The sequence below is a fragment of the Sinocyclocheilus rhinocerous genome, unplaced genomic scaffold, assembly GCF_001515625.1.
Source record: "Sinocyclocheilus rhinocerous isolate Xijiao unplaced genomic scaffold, SAMN03320098_v1.1 scaffold671, whole genome shotgun sequence".
Lineage (NCBI taxonomy): Eukaryota > Metazoa > Chordata > Actinopteri > Cypriniformes > Cyprinidae > Sinocyclocheilus > Sinocyclocheilus rhinocerous.
In genome coordinates, this window is record NW_015625021.1 from 660,658 (window position 1) to 682,521 (window position 21,864).

Genomic DNA, 21,864 nt, shown 5'->3' on the forward strand with positions numbered 1-21,864 from the left:
GTAATATATTTACAGTAATATAATACTGGCATGATGACATACTATACAAAACCGTGGACATTGGACTTCTTTTAATATTTGACAAGTTCATGTTGAAACGGATAGATGGAAAGTCTTGCGTTCATGTAAATTTAAAAGCAATTAAAACATCACCTCAATGAATCTCCACAACACGTTTAATTTAAATCATTTATTTCAAATAAACTCTCATTTTTGTGTTTTTTTTTCTTTTTTGCATAAGTGCAAAGTGCACCAACAGCCACCTGAGGGAAGTCTACATCCTTAAATAAAATAAAAACAAGAAAAGCGCACATATATTAGTACAAAATTCTTTTAAAAAATTGCACAGTTTAGGTGTATAATACACATTTGTAATCTATTTCAAACTTAAATAAAATGGTAAAAGGCTCATAGAGTAAACAAAATTCACAAAATTGAAAATAAAAACATTTCCTCACTAATATAATTAAAGCTGAATAATTGGGAGACCCTGTTGCTGACGTCTGGTATTAACGTCTGTTCTGTGCTGATGTTTGACCAGACAATCCCTAAATCCTATTGCTAAATACTTCAGTAGTTCAGTCCTACTACAAAATATAGAAGAGTACGGTGGTCTCCTATTATCGGAGTAGAGCCCGTTCACAATTTACACACAATAAAACCCCTTTTATTTGCTCCCGAATCCAGTTCTTGTGCTCAAAACGTCTGTATCCCTGACGATGTGTATTGCATTGGGGGTGGGAGAGCAGCTCAGCGCCGGTAGGGGTGGAAGCCCTGTACATTGTGGTTCTGTCCTCGTCCGAAGCTGCTGGCAGCCGGCTGGGCTCCTGACGAGGGTGCGGAGGGGGCTGCGGCGTACGAGGCAGTTTGCTGGCTGGGGTCTGCGAAGCTATGACCAAAAGCACTCAGGTCCTGCCCATAACCTGTCTCAACAGACATGAAAACATGGGACGTGATATTAAACACCAGTAAACTTGGAAGCGCCAGCATGCGACCAGGCTTTCTGGACATCTCTTGTAACCCCTCAGCATTTGATTGCGTTTGCTCGATTTTTCACTTTTTCACAAGACAAAGGCCACGTACACACCGCAGCTAAATACAGTTGACACTTCTCTCAAATCCAAAGTATACTTTGGTTTTTGCACAGTGCACGTGACATGATTTTTTTGCACTAAATTGTCTCAATGATAAATTAACTTTCATGGTATAAGCCTGTTTCCTTAAAGGGATAGTTCACCCAAAAATGAAAATAGTCATCATTTACTCACCCTCAAGTTGTTTCAAACCTGTATGAGTTTCTTTATCCTACTGAATACGAAAGAAGATATTTCGAAAAACGTTGGTAACCATGCAGTTGACGGCACCCATTGACTTCCATTGAAAAAAAAAAAGCGAGCCAATAGCTACCATCAACTGTTTGGTACAACAACTTTTTATTTTTAACTTCATTTTTGGGTGAACTATCCCTTTAACAGATTAATTACTATTAATTCTACAAGATTGTCCAAATTTATCACTGTAGCTGCAATAAAACGGGATCAATTTTAGGGTGGTCGAAAGTAGATGATTTTTAGATGATCTTTGACTTTCTACTTGAACATTAGGGGTAACTTTTTTTAAAGACTGTTATTTAACAAATTTAAATAAATATAGGCTTTAAATGGATTTAAGGGGATGAGAAGTAATCAGATTACTAGTTAATCTGGTCATTACTGATTTTAGTAATGAGAGCTGTTTGTTTTTTAATATGCACCCATTTAGTCTTATTTGCATGGTTAATACGTTGAAAAAAAAATGCTTCTTGTCTCGCCACATTCGATTATAAATTACATCAATCATGTAAATAACAGCCTATATTTTAAATGCAAAATTTGACCAAAAAAAATTGAGTAGGCTGCATCACTGAATATTAATATTGGTCGTGAACATTTCTATAATAAAGCAGTTTTCAAATACTAAGAGCTTAGCTACTTATATCGTGCCTCACACTCTTTCACCATTAAAAACTGAAGCATCGTGCCGGAATTCACTCTGTTATTAATAACAGTAAACACTGTTAGACCACTGACCAGCCTAAAAATGTAACGTTTGAAACTTTTTGTCAAATATTGCTAAAATATCACATACTGGGTGGACAATTTGGCAATTTATAATTATTGGTAGGGACCCCTCAATGTCTATTGTGGTTACAGCCCTGCTTTTAAATATAGAAAATTCTTAGTAGAATTCAAATAGATTGCACATTTTTATTATCAGTCGTTATAGGAGCGTCTCGCGTAAAAATCCTATCCTGCTTTTGGAGAACGCTGGTTATGGGCTTGCGGTATATAGAATGATTTGCGCTCTGTCCATGTAAAGGTAATTAAACTGGGATTCAGTCGAGTTGCTCATTATCTTATTTGCATGTTTCGGACAGGAACTAGTTCTTAAATATTGAGAGCTGATTGTAGCAGTTGTTTGAGGGGTTGACAGATACCTGCAACTCTAGTTTAAAGTAGTACACAGACATTTTTATCAGTAATAACTTCTGCAGAGAAATTGGACAAGGTGTGAAATGGGAATGTGCTCAGCTGTACACATACACTAACTGTTTGCAGTAAAACTGAAGTAGACTTTGGATTTACGAGTTCAGTCCCGTTCTGTCCAATTTTATAATTCTACAACCAAATTCACTCCTGAAAAATTCTATAGTGGTTTACTAATTTCCATGCGGTTATAGATCTTGCTAATATTACTTTGGTTGAAAATGGGTAACACAAGCAGATTAAACTGTTGGCATTTCTTTTTGCTGTGGTTATCACGACGTCAATTCTGTTCACACACAGACCGATAATGAAGTGATTTCACTCTTAAAAGCAGCTTTGCGGTGTGTATGTGGCCAAAGTATGTCCAATGCATCTACAAAAGAAAGACTCAAAACATAATTAACCGAACAGGAAACAGCTACAAACAAAAGTATGATGACAAACAGGTCATGAAAACACATTTAAAGCAGTCTAGAAAAAACACAAACACCAAAGGCAGAAATGCATTTTGGAGAGTTTATTCGAAAGTGAAACATTAGACAACGGGAACACAAATGAAGAGAAATGGATTACTTTTAAGAGTCGAGTAAAGAATCGAATTGCCAGTGGTCGCCGAATCCACACAGATTTATTCAGCCGTGTTTGTCACACGCTGCATGAGGGGCACAAAATCCACAGAAAACCCAGCAGAGACAATATTAGATCATCCTTTTGGCAGCAAAGCAATGCAGTGATGGGAAAAAGAACATCTGAAGCAAGCCGTCAGTTTTGTTCATATAATAAACTACAGCTACAAGCCATACGAGTTACAATACTGAGAGATTCAGATCAAAAGAAAACACAAATATGGAATTTATTGTATTTCATTCAAACATGCGTCTTTGGAGGCTCTCTGAATGACATGTAGCTGTACTTTAGTATATTCCATGAGAAACCGAAGAGATTGATGTAGAATATGCACACGGCATATGCATATTGTACATGGGATGCATGTAACAGAACCGAAGCATTATGGGTCCACAGGCTGATGTTTGTTCTATTGGGTTTAAGTAATTGTAGGATGCAGTTGCTCACCTACCTGCGCTATATCCCTGCTCTTCCTGTACATAAGTGTGAGAAGGACGCGTTGGTCCGTAGGCAGAGGGGTCCTGAGGATAGTTACCCAAGCCTAGCAGGGAGATGAGGAGACCAGGTTGACTCGACCCAAAGAGAGTCTGACTTAACTACTACCTTACAGCTCCTACCCAGGTGAACCCTGCCCTCTCCTGCTTTCAGGGCTCATGAACAGAACATGTGGATGGATCGGCCCAGCGCTGTTTCTAAATGAGTATGTTTATCAGGATGCTCGGCCATCGAGGTGCTGATGAATGGAAGCAAAGCCGAGGCGTGACACAGCAGCTGATGAGACTGTCTTGTAAGACCACCCATACATACATCCAGCCCACACAGACAGCCTGACCCCATGCTAACAGCACTTTATGTACGGCAAAGAAAAGTGACGGGTCTAAATCGGGCTCGAAGACTTTATCCTTGATCGTTCTGGCATTACATTCTTTTAAAACGATTGCTATGTTTGTTACGTCCAAATGACCTGATATTTTCAGCATCGCTTCTGGTGTAAAGCCGCACATTTACCTCTCAGACAGGGGTGGGCGATATACCGCTAGACACAATTAACCAGTAGAAATGTGTCCACTGGTAGAGATTTCGGACTATCATCTCTATCGTGGTTAGACTACTGTCACTTTAAGAGCTGCCCGGACCAAATACTGTTACACGTTTTCTTTCTCAGCTGTTTGATTTCACTTAAGACCTAAAGTATTGTGTTTATGAGGATACTTGCAAAGACGGGCATTTTGACACATACAAGTGTGTGTATTTAACCATTCCAGGCTTATAAGGCGTCAAAAATAACCGTGCTCACCTTGCTCAGAAAGTCTCTCAGACAGCGCTTGTATATGGTGAAATTAGTTCTTTTATTAGTTCTTCTGATTGCACTTCAACAGCTTAAAATCACTTGTTTTTAAACCGCAATGCTTAAAAACACATGCAAAAGATACGTTTTCATGACCACGTAAGCAACGTCACGTGAGTCACGTGACACTTTCTCAAAAGCGAAAGAGAACTAATTTCGCCATATACAAGCGCCGTCTGAGAGACTTTCTGAGCACGGTTATTTTTGACGCTTTATAAGCCTGGAATGGTTAAATACACACATTTGTATGTGTCAAAATGCCCGTCTTTGCAAGTATCCTCATAAACACAATACTTTAGGTCTTAAGTGAAATCAAACAGCTGAGAAAGAAAACGTGTAACAGTATTTGGTCCGGGCAGCTTGTGACAGCAGTCTAATATTCCTGCTGTCTGTGATTCACATTAGTCAAACAACAAAAGAGAGGATCTCTCACTGCTCTTGACAATCACTTTTGTAACTTTATTAAGAAGAAATATATATTTAATTTACACAGTGAAGTATATGCAGTGTTTTTATTCTTTTGATTACTTTATACAATGTAGCATTTCTTATTTGTTCTACTGTAGTTTTTTTTGTCCTATTGCTTGTAATTTCCTGAGCCTGACATTATAACTAAACCTGTATATTTGGTGAAGCAAGTAGGACCGGTGCTTGCACATGAAAAACTCGCCAGAACATTACTAGACAGCTGCTGGTGGCAAAGTGTGTGTTAGGGTGATCTGGGCTGTTGCTAGGAAGTTGTTAAAGGGTTAGTTCACCCAAAAATGAAAATTAGGCTGCGTTTTACTCACCCCCGAGGCATCCTAGGTGTATATGACTTTCTTCTTTCAGACGAATCCAGTCGGAGTTATATTAAAAATTGTCTTTGATCTTTCAAGCTCTATCATTGCAGTCATTGCAGTGTTGCATTGCTTCAGTCCAAAAGAAGTTAAATAAAAATCGCCCATCCATAAAAAAAGTGTCTCACACGGTTCCGGGGGGTGAACAAAGGCCGCCTTCTTACAAAAACGCATCGATTCGCTACAGAAGGTCTTTGTTCACCCCCCGGAGCCGTGTGAGACACTTTTATTTATGGATGGGCGATTTTTATTTAACTTCTTTTGGACTGAAGCAATGCAACACCCGCTGATTGCAATGATAGAGCTTGAAAGATCAAAGACAATTTTTAATATAACTCCGACTGGATTCGTCTGAAAGAAGTCATATACACCTAGGATGCCTCGTGAGTGAGTAAAACGCAGCCTAATTTTCATTTTTGGGTGAACTAACCCTTTAAGAATGGTTGCTAAAGTATACGACTGCTAAGGTGTTCTGGGTGTTAATAGTAGTTGCAATACGGTTGCTAGGTTGTTCTTGGAGGTTGCTAAGATATGTAGTTGCTAAGGGGTTCTAAGAGGTTGCTAGGACTTTGTTGGGTGTTCTGAGTGGTTGCTAGGACATTACTAGGGTGCTAGGATGTTGCTATGTTGTTACTAAGATGTTCTGAGTGACTGTAATGCTTTGCTGTGAGGTTGCTAGGGTGTTCTGGGTGGTTTCTAGGACATTACTAGGGTGCTAGGATGTTGCTATGTTGTTACTAAGATGTTCTGAGTGACTGTAATGCTTTGCTGTGAGGTTGCTAGGGTGTTCTGGGTGGTTGCTAGGACACTGATAGGGTGTTTTGGGTGGTTAGTAGCATTTTGCTGTGTGGTTGCTATATACAATGTATACAATGGCTAAGGTGTCCTGGGTGGTTGCTAGGACACTGCTATGTAGTCAGTAAAATAATCTAGGTGGTTGCCAGAATGTTGTTATGTGGCTGTAAAGTTGAGAGTGCTTGTAAGAGAGTTGCTTTGTAGTTACTGGGGTGTTCTTGATGGTTGCCGAAGTATTCATTTAGTAAGGTGTTTTGAGGGGTTGCTAGGACGTTGCTAGGGTGTTTTGAGTGGTTGCTAGAAAGTTTCTTCGCGATTGCTAAGATGTTCTGAGAGGCTATTAGCATTTTGCTGTGCAGTTGCTAGGGTGTTGCTAAAGTACATGTTTCCTGTAGTGTTCTGGGTGGTTGCTAGAATGTTGCTATGCGATAGCTAAGATGTTGTGAGTGATGGTTAGCGTTTTGCTATGCTGCTGTTGCTAAAGCATATGATTGCTAATGTGATCAGCATGGTCGCCAATACGTTGCTATGTGGTTGGTAAGGTGATTTGGGAAGGTTGTTAGCAAGTTGCTATGCAGTTGCTTGGGTGTTCTTGATGGTTTCTAAGGTATTCAGTTCCTAAGGTGTGCTGAGTGGTTGTTAGCATGTTGCTAAAGTATATGATAGCTTATGTGATCTGGGTGAATGCTATGGCGTTCTTGGTGGTTTCTTAAGTATTTTGTTGCTAAGGTGTTCTAAATGGTTGCTAGGGTGCTTTGTTTTTTTTTTTTTTAAACGCTCTGAGTGATTGCTAGAGTGTTATGGCTGATTTTCTGTGCCTAGATATGGATCTGTTCACCCCAAAATGAAAATTCTGTCATTTATTAACATTCATGTCATTCCAAACCTGTATGGAACGTAAAAGAAGATATTTAGAGAAATTCCAAAAGGTGTTTTTATACAAAAAGCTGTTTGGTTACCAATATTCTTCAGAATATCTTCTTTCGGCTTCTGCAGGTTTTGGAATGCAATGAAGGTTCTAGTGAGTAAATGACAGAATTTGATTGGCGGCATCATTTAGGTTCGTAGCACAAATGGAACGGAATTAATAATGTGGCGAATTATAATACTTAGGGTTAGAGGTTTGTTGTAGTAATAATTGCTACAATAACAGCAGCTTCACCGCTAAATGTACTGCGTCCCACATCTCGCCGACCTCCAGATGCTTTTAGCTCTGGCCGTTTCTATGAACCAGGGGTCTATGGCTATTTCTGTAGGGTCAGCTCTACTTTCTATAGTCTAATGAATGCTCCAGATTTCTGTACTGTATCGGTACCTGCGACCAAGAGGCGTTCTTTGTATATCTTATCTTATACTTGAAGTCCGAAGCCAGTTAAATCTCACATGCACTGCGACTTTTTCCCATCGGCACCCCCACCATCCAACGCTGCGACATCTACAGATGAAAATCCTTGCCTGCGTTAGGATGAAGCATCATCTGGTCAAAAGCAGCATTGCAGTACAGGATGATCTAATTCACACATACCACTGGATAAACCCCCACAGACCGCATATATCTTGGTTGAGGGTAAATAAACTGAGGGTCTGTGTGGAAGCATGTGTATGTGATGTCATCATGCCCGATCAGCCGTGTGAACAGGAAGCAGAACCCCTGTGATGGGCTACAGCACATCTGCAGTGGTTTGGTGTCGCATTTTAGTGCACTCTTACCATAATGGCTGTAGGAGAAGTCTGGCTGTGCTGGGGCGGCTTTGCTCAGGTCCTGAGAGGGAGTCGTCGCCGGGGCAAAACCTAAAGGGCCTGCGCCCGGCGTGGCGGGAGGGGGAGGCATTCCCTGTGCTACAAACTGGTCACCTTGAGGTGTTCCAAAGCTATATCCTATGTTGAAAAAGAAAAGAATGCAGGAATATATATCACGTGGTTGAGCAGAGTCTTTGGGTCATATATAGAAATGGCACTGCAAAAAATATAGGAACTGTTCACTTACCAAACTGAGGTTGCACGCTAAAGCCCTGCTGGGGGTATCCCTGAGGCGCCCCAAATCCCCCTGTAGGTGCTGCAACTAGAAATGCATTAAATGGAGAAGGAGGTTGTGCGGGTGCCCCACGGCCAGCAGTTAAAGGAGGTCCATACCCACCTGAAATACAGAAGGAGTTCACACACATCACATCTTAGTCAAAACTCACTCAGGTTAAGTCCTATTCACATCAAGTCCGATGCAACTGAGCAAGTATAAAATATTTATAAAATAAGCTATGCACACCAAATACTATGCAATGTAATTCCACTGAATAAATTGTTCAACATACAAACATTATATGGAAAATATTAATAAAATAATAAATATATTATTTATAATATATGAATATAAATTATATGTATGAAAATATATACATTATTTTAAATGATCAAATATATGTATATATATATGAAGAGTTCATTTGTAAAAACAGATAACTCCGTTCTTAACAATTTTCAAAAATCATATTTTTTCATTGTGCATTGCAATGAATCTCAATCAAACTGCAGTTGGCTTATTTTGATTAGGTTAAAAATTACTAAATAATACAGCTAACTAACACAATAAAAACATGATAACATAATAAAATTTGGGTTCAGTTTATTAATAAATAAAATATTAATGAATAAATGTAATATTTTATAATATCATAAAGAAATTCATTCGTTTATTCAGCAAAACCGCATTAAATTGATCAAAAGTGACAGAAATTTATAACATTACAAAAGATTTATATTTTAAATAAATGCTGTTCTTTTGAATCAGAACAATTCTAAAAAGAAAAAATATCATCCTTTTTTACAAAAAAAATATATATATTAAGCAGCACAACTGTTTTCAATCTTAAGAAATAATAAAAATGTTTCTTAAGCTCCAAATCAGCATATTAAAATGATTTCTGAAGGATCAGGTGACTGAAGATTGGAGTAATGATGCTGAAAATTCAGCTTTGATCACAGGAATAAATTACATATTTAAACATATTGAAATGGAACACCGTTATTTTAAAGTGTAATAATATTTCACAATATTACTGTTTTTTTTTTTCAAACTTTTGAACAACATAGATAGATCAAATGCCAAAATATAATAACCAAATAATAAAACAAAACATACCAAGAGGTTGACCCGTAGACACCCAAACACCTGGAACAAAAACACACATTTTAACTCACAACCACCAGACCATGAAATTACAAACTGAATCAGAACTGTACGTCAAACAAGGGCGAAGCCAGAACATGTTCAATTAAAGTGTTGTATTTCTGGATTCACGCCAGGCAGAGCAGGCTTATTTTGGGTGAGATCTACGTGAAAACATTCCCCCCCGCACGCTGGACAAACCCAGTGTGGTTTAGCCAGATGGCGCAAACGGCGAAGGCTGACCTAAAGCAAAGCGTGACTGATACCAGTTGGCTCATAGGATCATTTTTCAGGTTGGGACGTGTTACGCTCCCGCTGCGTTCTGGCCACCGTGTCACTCACCCTGAGGCCCGTAGCTCTGCTGCCAGCTCGGAGCCGGTTGTGCTGCCCAGCCATTGGCTGTGCTTAAGATGGCTCGGGGCCCCCACTGATTGGCTCCCAGCTGACCGGGGGAGGGAGCTTTGCTGTCCCGTGGCTCCGCCTTCTTCACTTCAACCTGCACAAAGGACAAGAAGTCGTAACTAGCGAGAGGAGAATTAACATACTGCCTACCTCCCCCACTCACCTATCAGAAACTTTAGCCCTCACCTCAGAAAAGATACTCTTACTTAGGCCAAATACATGACCGTAGTCCAGATGGAATGGAATATACTTGGTCTCTTCTATTGGATAACTTTTTAAACCAATGTTTCGGAGGTACTTGGGTATGAAAGGGACATTTAAGTCGGCTAAAAGTCTATAGGTCAGATCAAGCAGGTCGAGTTCTGCGTAAACTTGAGAATAAATATTAATTTGCACAACCACAGACGTACCTGAGAAACACCGTCTCTTCATATATCCTACATCTCAGCTCTTTTTCAAGTAGTTATAAACTGCTGATAGAAAATTAAGACTTACCTCCCCCTGGCTAATGCTTAAGAACCTCAGTTTAGATACGACAATAGAAATATAAGGGACAATGATGTTTAAATGTATAATAATCTAATTGTACCAAATAATTAACATGCAGATAATAAAAATGGAGAGACAAAATTCTAATCAGAGAGGAATCTTCATACTGTGTCAAACATGAAATTAATATACATTTTCTGCAGAACCTTAGCAGGCAAAAATAGTGTTTGCCCTTGCTTATGTGTGAGGTAAGGTGTTTTTGCCAAGGTGTGGCTAAGCGGTTGCTAAGGTATTCTTAGTGTTTTAGTGCACGTTTATGCGGATGCTTACAGGGTCTAATTAAAAGATCCCACCCCAAAGACTCTACAATGTTCTGGTCTCTAGATACGTCTTGGGACTGACTATTAAAATTGCAATGTAACGGTAGTAGTAACCAATTTTTTCTTCCGTATTGTGACATACATTCGAATTAATAATCTATTGGTTGTTGGTTGGATGGAAGCAGTTCTGTTGTTCAATTGCATTGCTGTCTGAAGAGGGTCAGAGAGCTCTCAGATTTCATCAAAAATATCTTCATTTGTGTTCCGAAAATGAACAAAGGTCTTACGGGTTTGGAACGACATAAGGGTGAGTAATTAATGACAGAATTTTCATTTTTGGGTGAACTAACCCTTTAATTGTGCCTACGGGTATATCGCCCACCCCTACACAATATGATCAATAATATGCATTTAGAAAACATATTTCAATTCTCATTTTTATGCTGACCTAAACTGCAAAGTATTAAAACACCTCTACTCAACAAACCACACATCCTTTGAGGTATCATTCATGCCTTTGATTATGAATCATGATTATTTTGCTCAAAAAATACAAATCACGATTATTATCATTTAAAAAAAATTCACAACCACACAAAAAAAAGAGAATGTCAACTTGCATGGTTTGCTCAGATTTAGTCTCAGCAAACAGCATAAACGACTGTGTGAAAGAAAACAGACTTGGCTGTATTACACTTTCATTTGAGCAGAATATCTCAATAGAGATCACTTGCATGTTTACCGGTGTTTTCAGCTCATCGAAGCTTTTTCTGTAACGTAGAGATGCATGCACATGGTTGCCAGGTTGGCAAGATTAAGTAAACCAATAAGGTAGAAAATGTATTGATTTATGAAAGAAGCTTCGATTGGGGGATTTAAACTTTTGAAATCTGGCAACCGCAAAAGCTTGTTACCAATGCAAGATTACTAGTGCTGTCAAATGATTAATCGCATCCAAAATAAAAGTTTTTGTTCACATAATATATGTATGTGTACGGTGTATATATATTATGTATATATAAATACACACACATACAGTAAATATTTTTAAAATATTTACATGTATTTACATGCATATATTTATATTCTATTTTATATTATATATAAATATATTTAACATATAAACAACATATTTTTCATGAATATATACATTCATGTGTTTGTATTTATATATACATAATAAATATACACAGTACACACATATATATTATGTAAACAAAAACTTTTATTTTGGATGCGATTAATCGTTTGACAGCACTAAAGATTACACGTATGCCAATTTAAAATTAAATGTTATCAGGATAAGTAGCCAACAGGCAAATATTGTAAACAACTATGCTTAATAAATCGAGAAAGGCAGAAATCGTGATCAGGATTAAAATACGATTCATTGTACGGACCTAAGTAATGCTTCCCTTAGCAATTACCACTAGTTATATAATTATCCAATTAGGCGAATGACATTCTATTACCTGCCACTCAGAACAAAAATGGACAAACGTGGTTTAACGCACACACAGGGAAGTTTCACTCCAGTTAAAGTGGAGATCCAGAAATAGACCCGAGACTCTAAAGGGGGTGAGTTATTGGGGTCACCTTGCATCAAGAGCGAGAGATGATATTTTTCCGTTGGAAAGCAGCATAAATGTAACGACTCTCTTTTCGTCTCTCTCCTCCTCTCTCACTGTCGACCTAATTAGGTATCAGTTTGAGCGAGTGGTCTGCAACCCTCGCATCGGCAATACACCCCCCCACCCCCGCTCAGAGTGATGGGAGGCCTCGCGCAAGTCTTCGCATCCAACAGTAGAGCTGGGATTTGGTACACAGTTTGATATGCTCCAGTTTCTAATTTTATAACGTATGGCCCCACCTCCCTTAAAGCCCCAATGAAATAATGTCATGTGAAGAACAATAGCCCAGGTACCTTAGTACCTGATTCCTTCAGGAACACAGACCCAAGTCAAGGAGAACGTCGGCTGGCGAGAACAAACTCAATGTAGGACAAAAACTACGGAGCTATTCTGGAGTCTTGGACGAACTTGCTGGAAGTGGTTTTTCACTTTAAATCAGCACACTGCAGTCATGACGGAGCCTCGGGAGACCAAACATAGAGACGGGCCCCTCTGCATTCTGGGCCTGCGTGAGGCTATTAGTCAAAATTCTAGTGATATATTTTCAAAACGCAGATCAACCTCAAACCGGCCACGCTGGGAGTGATATTTTACTAAGTGGAGCTGGTGAGGTGAGATAACACATCATGCGACTTGTTCAGTCTTGCGCTATCCCTTAAAAACAGACTAATACACCTAGGTATCAGACAATAATCTTACGCTACAGAGACATTTGCTACCCGCCCAAAGCCCGTTTGGAATAGACTAACAGACACAGTATGGAGATTCGAATATTGAGGTCACTTAATTGAGATTCTCTTTGCCTTCTGGGATAATATAGAACTCAAATAGTAAGTGACCTGACAGTAACAACCTGAATAAAAAAAAAAAAGAAAAAAAAAGGAAACCAACCGGTTCTTTAGGTGAGTGCTGCTATGCTTTAAAGTTCACTTCGTATTTATATACAGTGATCATTTCTAATGTAAAAATAACAGATAAACATATTCTAATAGTTCACTTTATTTGAATAATTATTCACTTTATTCAGCATTACAGCACCTAAAGGAGCGGTCCAAATGAACCAAGCCTTGGGCGACTAACATGGTCAGAAATTTATGTAAAAATACATAAAATGTAACAAAACACAAACACAATAAAAGGTTTTGCTCAATATATTGCAAACTTTTCCCACATTGGGAGAGAAATAATGTTTTCAATAATGAGAAACGAACTCCCTCACACGTTAAATGTCAAATTTCCAACTATTAGTTTAAGCGTATGTTTGGTCGCCCAAGCTTTAGTTTCTGTTGTAGGGGAAAATAAAACTACAACTACACACTTTTTTGCCCATGATGTCGTGAAAATGCATGTTGACAGCCTGGTCCACTGATTGTTCGGCCTCGAAAGTAATAAATCCAAAACCTAGCCAACGACCAAAAGTCAACAGAGCAGCAGGGTGTTGGGACAGAACAGCTAGAAGAACATAAGAGGGATGGGGTGGGGGGTACCTGAGGTTCAGATGACATCACGGCCCGAGTCACCAGGAAAAGGTCACAGGTGGAGGCCCGAAAGGACAGAAGCGTTACTTATAATTCTGCTCCCTTTAATAATTTAACCCTGAACGTGTTTAATGAGTAACAGCCGTAGACGGCATTCGATAACTGAAGTCAGGTCTTACGCAACCTCAACGGTACTGATGGCGGATCTTTGTCAAATTATGGGTTTGATGATTTTTTTTTTTTCTGCCTTTTAAGTTTCATCCGAACCTCACTTTCATCACCACCCCAATCTTACACAACAAATGCGAGCAGCAACCACAATTATCAATGCATAACAAGAATGATCATTACAACTACAGGTTTTACTGGTTTTTCTCAAAGCTTCCCAAAATGCTACAGTACTTTGGGCAAACCGAGAGAACAGAGATTGTAACACTGCAACAAAAGCACCACAAGGATATAAGGATATCTGTGAAACATTTAATGCAGCCCAGTTTCTCACGTGGCGTAAGCCCGGTTAATGCTCAATTTCAGAGATCTGCTCGGAGGCTCGAGGACAACGGAAAAGACGCGACCGTGTGCACCCACGCGTACAGGGCTCGCGCCGTCACTTACGCAATTAGAAAGAGCACAATCCTCCAGCAGCAGCTGAGTTTAGCTGCGCCAGATCCACCAGTGTGAACTAGTTTCCGTCAGATCAGATAACTGTGGCAGAACTGGGCTGCGAGAATCTCCACTTTGGGATCTAACCTGATTCCGATTGCACGTCCTTTGAGACTGAAGAGATCTGAGAATTCGTACACTATGTGGAGCAGAACCATCTGTCTAAACGAGGACTAAATATACTCAACCTGCCCTTCATCACCAGGCCTGGTTTCATTAAGGAAGAAAGTTACAGAGGCTTTTAAAAGTCAACTGAATGCACTTTTGTCTCTTCTTATCAAAACCGACTAGTTGTTGCGCCGTCTGGAAGATTTGTCATCCAGCAGGTCCCGTTTAGGGGCCGTTCACACTGGACCGCATCTGAACTCGATTTGAGCGGTGAATTTGCACAAGCGACACTTTGACAACTGGTGCCTTAAGTGAGATGAATTTAGAGACACAACTTCATGAAGAGGGTTTTGCAATGCTGAAAGTACTGCAACTCTTTGTGAAGCTGCGTCTATAAATTCATTCCCATTTGCACTTACATCCAAAACACAGGCTGATGGATGACTAGTCAACCATCCTGAGCCATTGTAAAGTCCTGCATCCATAAAGCCACTGAGAACACAAACCTGACTTTAGACGGTGTGTAATTACTCTATTATGAGGAGTAAAACGCAAACAGAGAACATCTGCCATGCTGTACGCACTGAATCTCTCAACAGGAAGTGTTTTAGTCCTGTAGTAGGACACAAATTGAAGCATTAACCATGTTTACACCAGAGAAACAGGCTTGAGTGTGTTTCACACCAGGCCTTAATCTGTGTGGTGCCACTATCTGTATTGTATCCTACAAGAAAGAACAGACATATCTCAGGAAAAACGTTAATGCATTCAAACACTTGACAAGGAAAACAGGGACATAAAAAGAAAGATAGAAAGGGCTTACTTAAATGTACTACATTGCAATAAACACTCGTAGATCAATCAAATGTAAATGTTCATTATTAAAAAAAACTTAATGTCTATAGGTTAACAGAAATGTGATTCAAGAAATTTAATAAGACAACTGCAAATGACAAACTATTCCACGTTTACCCAACGAGAGTGAAATGTGGAAAGCAATTTAAGTTCGAACAGTAAAAGCCGTTCAGTTTTCTGGAAGACATGGAAGGACATGGTTTGAGTGAATATAAATAGTGCGCTGCAAACTTTCCATAAACACTGTGTAAAATAGGATTTTAAAAATGAATTAGCTGTCCTTTTTTTTTTCTCCAGTCATTTTGATGGCTTTGTTTCTCATTTAGTTCTTCAGATGGACCACGTCATGGCCATGGTTTGAATATGTGCTGTTATGGAAAACGGGTACTGGCTAGATAATAAAACAGTGGATCTATTGAACTTGTAAAGTGTCAGCCATACTGCATTACGCCGTTTTGAAATCTTAAAGGGATAGACGCACTTATTTAATTTTCCCACGGAACACAAAAGTGGAAATTTTTGAAGAATCCTCACATTCTCTTTCTATAGTAGTAACCATCTATGTCAAGCTCCAAAAAGCCAAAATTTATTAATATTTTTACCACTACATGCAACATACAAAAAGTTTTGTTTTGCTGATAATGAAACTGGTTACATTTTTCCAGGATTTTTGTGGCCTATACAGCGATAAACAGCCTTTCTTAAATGCATGTCCCTTGTTACTGTCCAAAAAACAATTTTTAAAAAGCAGTGCATATGAGTCGAGCGTTATATGTTTGAAGTCTTGTTAACATTTAAATTTAAGTACTTACTCACTAATAAACATATTTAGCAGCATCTATTCAAAAAACTAACTCGCATTGAGTTTTGTCTTTTGCGCACAAAAATTATTCTCATAGCTTCGTATAATTGCGGATGAACCCCTGATGTCACATGGATTATTTTACAGATCTCCTTGCTACGTTTCTGGACTTGGGAACATTTCAGTTGCGTTGCTGTCTATGGGAGGGTCAGACAGCTCTCAGATTCCATCAAAAATATCTTAATTTGTGTTCCGAAGATGAACGAAGGTCTTACGGGTTTGGAACGAAATGAGGGTGAGTAATTAATGACAGAATTTTTATTTTTGGGTGAACTATCCCTTTAAGGCACAAGCAGATGTGCAAGACGCTGAACCGACTGAGTATGTTTGAAGCAAATGTTTGCGTGTCATGTGGATGCTGCTGATTTGCCTTGCCACCATGCAAGAGTTGAGACACACCAAACCAAGCATCACACACATGAGAGGGGCGGATGGCCTGCGTGATGTTCTCTTCTCTTTGGGTCGGAATAGTTTGTCTTGCGCATGAGGTGAGAGAGAGACTGAATGGGAGCAAATATGAATGTGTGGATTACCTCGAGGCCTCTGTTTCTCTGCGTCATAGATCATTACCACCTCTGTGACCTTCAAAAGGGAGAACAGGGCCCGTGAAGGACGAAACGGACATAGAAAAAGCATCATATATGAAACATATTACATACAGTGGGGTCCAAAGGTGTGATAAAATATTAAAAACAAGGGATTCAAAATCTGGAAATACCAAAGTAAAAATGTCAGGTAAAATTAATAAAAATATATATTTAAGATTTCGCACTTCTAGGTCACTTATCAATAAGCAAGTACATGGCCATGCAACCTTTTGGACTCCACTGTACATGCTCATTTGTGCATCGTTTGACATCATTTTAACATCTTTATGGAATTTATTTAGTTATTAATAATGCCTAATTAAAGAATAATGGTACATTTCTACATCTGTGTCCATCTCACCGCTCCAAATCTGTTGAAATAATCCCTGAGTTCAGCTTCACCGCAATTATGAGGAATTCCACCCACAAATATCTTCTTAGATTTATTGCTGTCACTTTTGCTTCCTTTCTATAACACACACAAAAAAACAGAATATTTGAGTTGGGCAAAGACTGGACAATTATAGCAATTAAAGGGATAGTTCACCCAAAAATTAAAATGAACCCATTGATTTACTTACCCTCAAGCCATCCTAGGTGTATATGACTTTCTTTTTTCAGATGAATACAATGTTAAAAAATGTCCTAGCTCGTCCAAGCTTTATAATGGCATTGAATGGGTGTTGAGATTTTTAAGCCCAAAAAAGTACATGCATCCATCATAAAAAGTGCTCCACAGGGCTCTGGGCAGTTAATAAAGGCCTTCTGAAGCGAAGCAATGCATTTGTGTAAGCAAAATAACCATATTTAAAATTTAGAAACCTTAATCTCTATCTTCCGCTAACTTCGCGCTTTCACGTGAGAGTGGCGTTCCAGCAGATGACTTTTTATGATGGATGGACGGACTTTTTTGGGCTTTAAATCTCAACACCTGTTCACTGCCATTATAAAGCTTGGAAAAGCCAGGACATTTTTAATATAACTCTGATTCGTCTGAAAGAAGAAATTCATATACACCTAGGATGGCTTGAGGGTGAGTAAATCAGGGGGTAATTTTCTTTTTTGGGTGAACTATACCTTTAATAAAATAAACATCATGCAGTTTTCAGACTCTTATGAACATACTTGGATTTTTTTATTTTTTATTATGTTGTTTTACATTTTTTAAGTTCTTACCCAGCCGTCTTTTGCCCGAGTCTTCTCAGGCTGCATACCTCTAGGTGTACAAGGCTTTGGGTCAATCTGCGAGAATAAACAGATAGCACTTATTCAGTATAACAAAACAATCAAACCGGCATGCCATTAGAGCACTTGATTTTTTTGGTCACATAATGCCTATGTTTTTAAGTCAGCATTAAAATGTGATGCATTTATCGTGATTGGGCAAAATGGGATTATAAGCAATTCTCCTCACATTTCTTCCATCCAGGTTATGAGGTTTGGTGTCCAGGACAGTCCGTACGCAGTTGGGGTCTTTAAACTTCACAAAGCCAAAGCCCCTGGACTGATTTGTGCTTTTATCTTTCATGATGACACAATCCACAACCTCTCCATATTGAGAAAAGTAGTTTCGCAAAGTCTCTAACAAAACACAGAAAGAAATAATTATGTCAACAACATGACTTTTGATACATTTAGATTTGTGGTCCTTAACTGGTTGGTAGAATTGAAAGTCTGTTCAAAAACGAACCATATAATGTACAGTTAGGATAGCACAAAAAGATTTATCAATTCTAAGAGTTCAAACATTTCCTATCCATGTGTACAATCGAACTTTACAGCATTTTGGAGCAAATTCTTCTGACGACTGGCAGAAGTGAGCCAAACCAGACTAGAAACCAGATTCCATATATTAATGGTTTGCATGACATGCCCTCAACCTTAAAATCCAATGTAATGTCTGGGTTTTGAAGCAACGCCAGCTGAGAACCACCTCTTCAGAGATTCTACAACAACACATGCACAACAGCCCAATGCAGCGCAGATGTATTATAGATATATTATATCTGCCTACATATTGTTATGGCAGTTATTAGAAATCTGCATTAGCACTGTGGGGCATTCAGAAGCCTGTTTTCCTGAAATGCATTAGCTGTGCTGCAAAAATATTAAGCAACTCAACACTCATAATAATTCAAAACATTTTTCGAGCAGCAAATCAGCATATCAGAATGATTTCTGAAGGATCATGTGACACTGAAGACTGGGGTAATGATGCTGGAAATTCAGCACATAAATTAACTACATCTTAAAATATATTAATATAGAAAAAATTTAACTGTGATAAAAATTCACAATATTGCTGTTTCTACTAGATTTTTTATTTTAAAAATGCAGCCTGGCTGAGACTTCTTTTTAAAAAATCTTACCAACCACAAACGTTTGAACACAATACATACAGTATCTCAGTTGTTGAGCAAACTGATATAACTAAAGTATCCTTATAAACGCTCCAGCACGCTTCATAAATGCACTAGATGAAGGCCCAAAGGTCAAAATTGACCATTACAATTCTGTTTTATATGCAGCTCAACAGATCAAAACAAGAATGGCAATTAAAAACATCACATAAAATCATCATATGATGATGGGAATAACAACTACAGCACACAAGGCTTTGAAACGTATGATGAAATTTTTCAAAAAACATAGAAGCGTAAAAAAAAAATACATGCACCATGAACTATATTAGATCATTTTCCATCGATTTCCTCATTGCATTTTACGCATGCTATTTGATACAGGCTTTATCCGATTTCTGGAGCTTGCGTCTAAGCGGCTCTCTCACTTGCACCCACATACTGAAAAGGCCAGCTCAGCCCCTGAGTGACAGCCTGGTTTCTACGCTGAGAACATGCCGAGCAAATATACGTTTATGGAGAATATTATAGCGTGCATCAAGCCAGCAATGCAAAACAAGACGGTGCTTTTAATGAAAAGCACACTACAGGCTCGCAGAGCACACAAACTTGCATTATTTAAGAGCAACTAATGTTACTGTATAAAACTATATGAGGGTTAATAGGACAGTAACACTCACCCTGGGTGGTGCTCCAATCCAGTCCACCCACAAACAGCTTCCTGCAACACAAAGATGAGGGAACGTCACAATGCATTTGCGTTCATTCAGAAAGGAACATGAGTCAAGGTGAAGGAGAGAAAACACGTTTGCCCTTGGCACTGAAAGACTGATCTGTGCGGTCTTATAATCAGAAACCAGCCGTACATTCAAATAACCCAGATCCACTCTGAAACCATCTCAGACATGAGCCGGTTTATCAAATCAACCTGGCTGATGTAAACTACTGCAAGCTGGGTCGCACTGTGCATGCATGAGTTTCTCTTCTGGTCCGATTATAAATCTTACAGTATAGAAGTCAGAGGGATGAAATCCTCCAATATGATTATAAAAAAAAAATAGCACGAAAAATACAGTGATACAAGTCTCCAGTTTGTGATTATAAACTTGTAGGATAACAAGAGCACATACAAGCCTCTAGTTTGATTATACAACTTACTATGTGACCCTGGAGCACAAAACCAGTCATAAGTCGCTGGGGTATATTTGTAGCAACAGCCAACAATACATTGTATGGGTCAAAATGATTGATGCCAAAAATCATTAGGATATTACGTGAAGATCATGTTCCATGAAGATATTTTGTAAATTTCCTACCGTAAACAAAACTGGCCCTTATGACTGGTTTTGTGGTCCAGGGTCACATATGAAAGAAAGCGACATGCAAGCGTTTATAAAACTCACACTATAAAAAGAGTGATAAAATACTCCAGTTTGTTTATAAGAAACTTGCAGCATAAAAACAGAGTGACATAAGCCTCCAGTTTGACAGCTGATCTTTTTCTGTCCATCTATCTCTTAGCTTCTTTGTTGAAGCATTCTATCAGTTAAATGAACCGATAACATGTCGTTGTCATTTTTAAGGAGATTAGTGGTGCACCAGAGTGAGTCGCGGAGCTCGGCAGGATGGCTCGCTGGGATCTGCTGTCCTCTGGGCGGCCCGCTGCGCATCTTTCTCCGCTGGAACGGGACAAGTACGCTACATCCAAACACTGTCATATAAACACACCGTGTCTTACCCGATTTCATCTCCAGCTAAGTTGCAGTTCATCTCCGTGGCGAGGGTCGTGGACGGGAGTGCTGACATGGATCCGCTCGCTCGGTCTCCTGCCGGTCTCCGCCGCCAGAGAAGGTCACACTCCGCTTTCGGTTCAAACCGAATCTGCGCAACACTGACGCAGGCCACGGGGCGCCCCAGCAAGGGCGGTGCAATCAGAGCAAAGCATGATGGGAAATGGAGTCCACTAGGCTACAGTATAAAGGAAAAAAAGAGGATTTGACACGGTAAAAAATATGAGACTTGCATATTTATCTATTTCATTTCAGTACTCTAAATATATAGATATAATTATTAAGGCTGCAGGTGGATAGGGTAAAAACATTAACTAATAGTTATCGTCTTACTTACCCAGTTCATTGATTACATTGATAATTGCAAATATTTTTTGTATGACAACTTTTCTAAAATGTTAGGTTTAAATACGCAAATGAGGCATTATTTAATGAAATATGCACTAATTTGCATAAACGTCTAGTACAATAATCTGAACACTGGATGAAGTCAGTTTCAAAATTCTTTTATTTATTTATTTATGTATTTATTTTTTGACATATTAGAGTCAAATGTTTTTACAGAGGTGATTTTTGTCACTCCATAATTCAGAAAAAACTTAGAACAGACAGAAAACAATAGCCTATATTTTCACAATTTTTTTTTCACAATTTTTGTATATAATCATTTGATTATATACAAAATGTTGTATATAATCAAGCAAATTATATATGAACAAATCCCTCTGTAAAAACCTTCAGGATATAAACAGGAATAAAAATGTAAAGTTTGGTGTGTGTAAGTGCTACTGAAGTGGAGATTTATGGCTCAGTGTAGGAGAAAAAACTCATTTTGAGAAAACGGCTTTTAAAAATATGTATTGTAATTGAATCTATTGACACAAATAGATAAAGTGCTATAAAAGAAACACTTAACAGTGTCTTTTGGATGTTTTCTTTCCACTACTCTGAAAAAACACTTTATGAAAAGCCAAAAAGCCCAAAATCTCAAAATTGACAGGTGCATGAAAAAATAGTGTTTT

At 38.6% G+C, this 21,864-nt stretch overlaps 1 protein-coding gene across 4 annotated transcripts; it reads right to left on the bottom strand.

Moving 5' to 3' along the window:
* Nucleotides 1-154: 154 nt before the first annotated feature.
* Nucleotides 155-20,939, bottom strand: LOC107747374 (DAZ-associated protein 1-like). Of its 4 annotated transcripts, XM_016561842.1 has the most exons (13): nt 20,791-20,939; nt 19,733-19,773; nt 18,107-18,273; nt 17,869-17,934; nt 17,054-17,161; nt 16,639-16,687; nt 13,458-13,540; nt 9,640-9,793; nt 9,271-9,300; nt 8,122-8,271; nt 7,845-8,012; nt 3,604-3,693; nt 225-923 (listed from the first exon to the last, which is right to left on the bottom strand). In XM_016561842.1, exons 1-13 carry the CDS (start codon nt 20,856-20,858, stop codon nt 751-753), a joined length of 1,347 nt encoding a protein of 448 aa, XP_016417328.1. In that variant the 5' UTR covers nt 20,859-20,939; the 3' UTR covers nt 225-750. The 4 variants fall into 4 exon arrangements, with proteins under 4 accessions (XP_016417342.1, XP_016417328.1, XP_016417335.1 ...); XM_016561856.1 differs by lacking the exon at nt 3,604-3,693 and having other exon boundaries at nt 155-281; XM_016561849.1 differs by lacking the exon at nt 3,604-3,693.
* Between the last annotated feature and the right edge of the window lie 925 nt (nt 20,940-21,864).

Excerpts from the sequence above, each read along its gene's own strand:
- LOC107747374 (XM_016561842.1), bottom strand. The coding sequence starts at position 20,858 with ATGTCAGCACTCCCGTCCACGACCCTCGCCACGGAGATGAACTGCAAC. Across the intron at positions 17,162-17,868 it reads CTCGGGCAAAAGACGGCTGG|AAAGGAAGCAAAAGTGACAG; the intron begins GTAAGAACTTAA and ends TGTGTGTTATAG. Across the intron at positions 924-3,603 it reads AGAGCAGGGATATAGCGCAG|GTTATGGGCAGGACCTGAGT; the intron begins GTAGGTGAGCAA and ends CTGTTGAGACAG.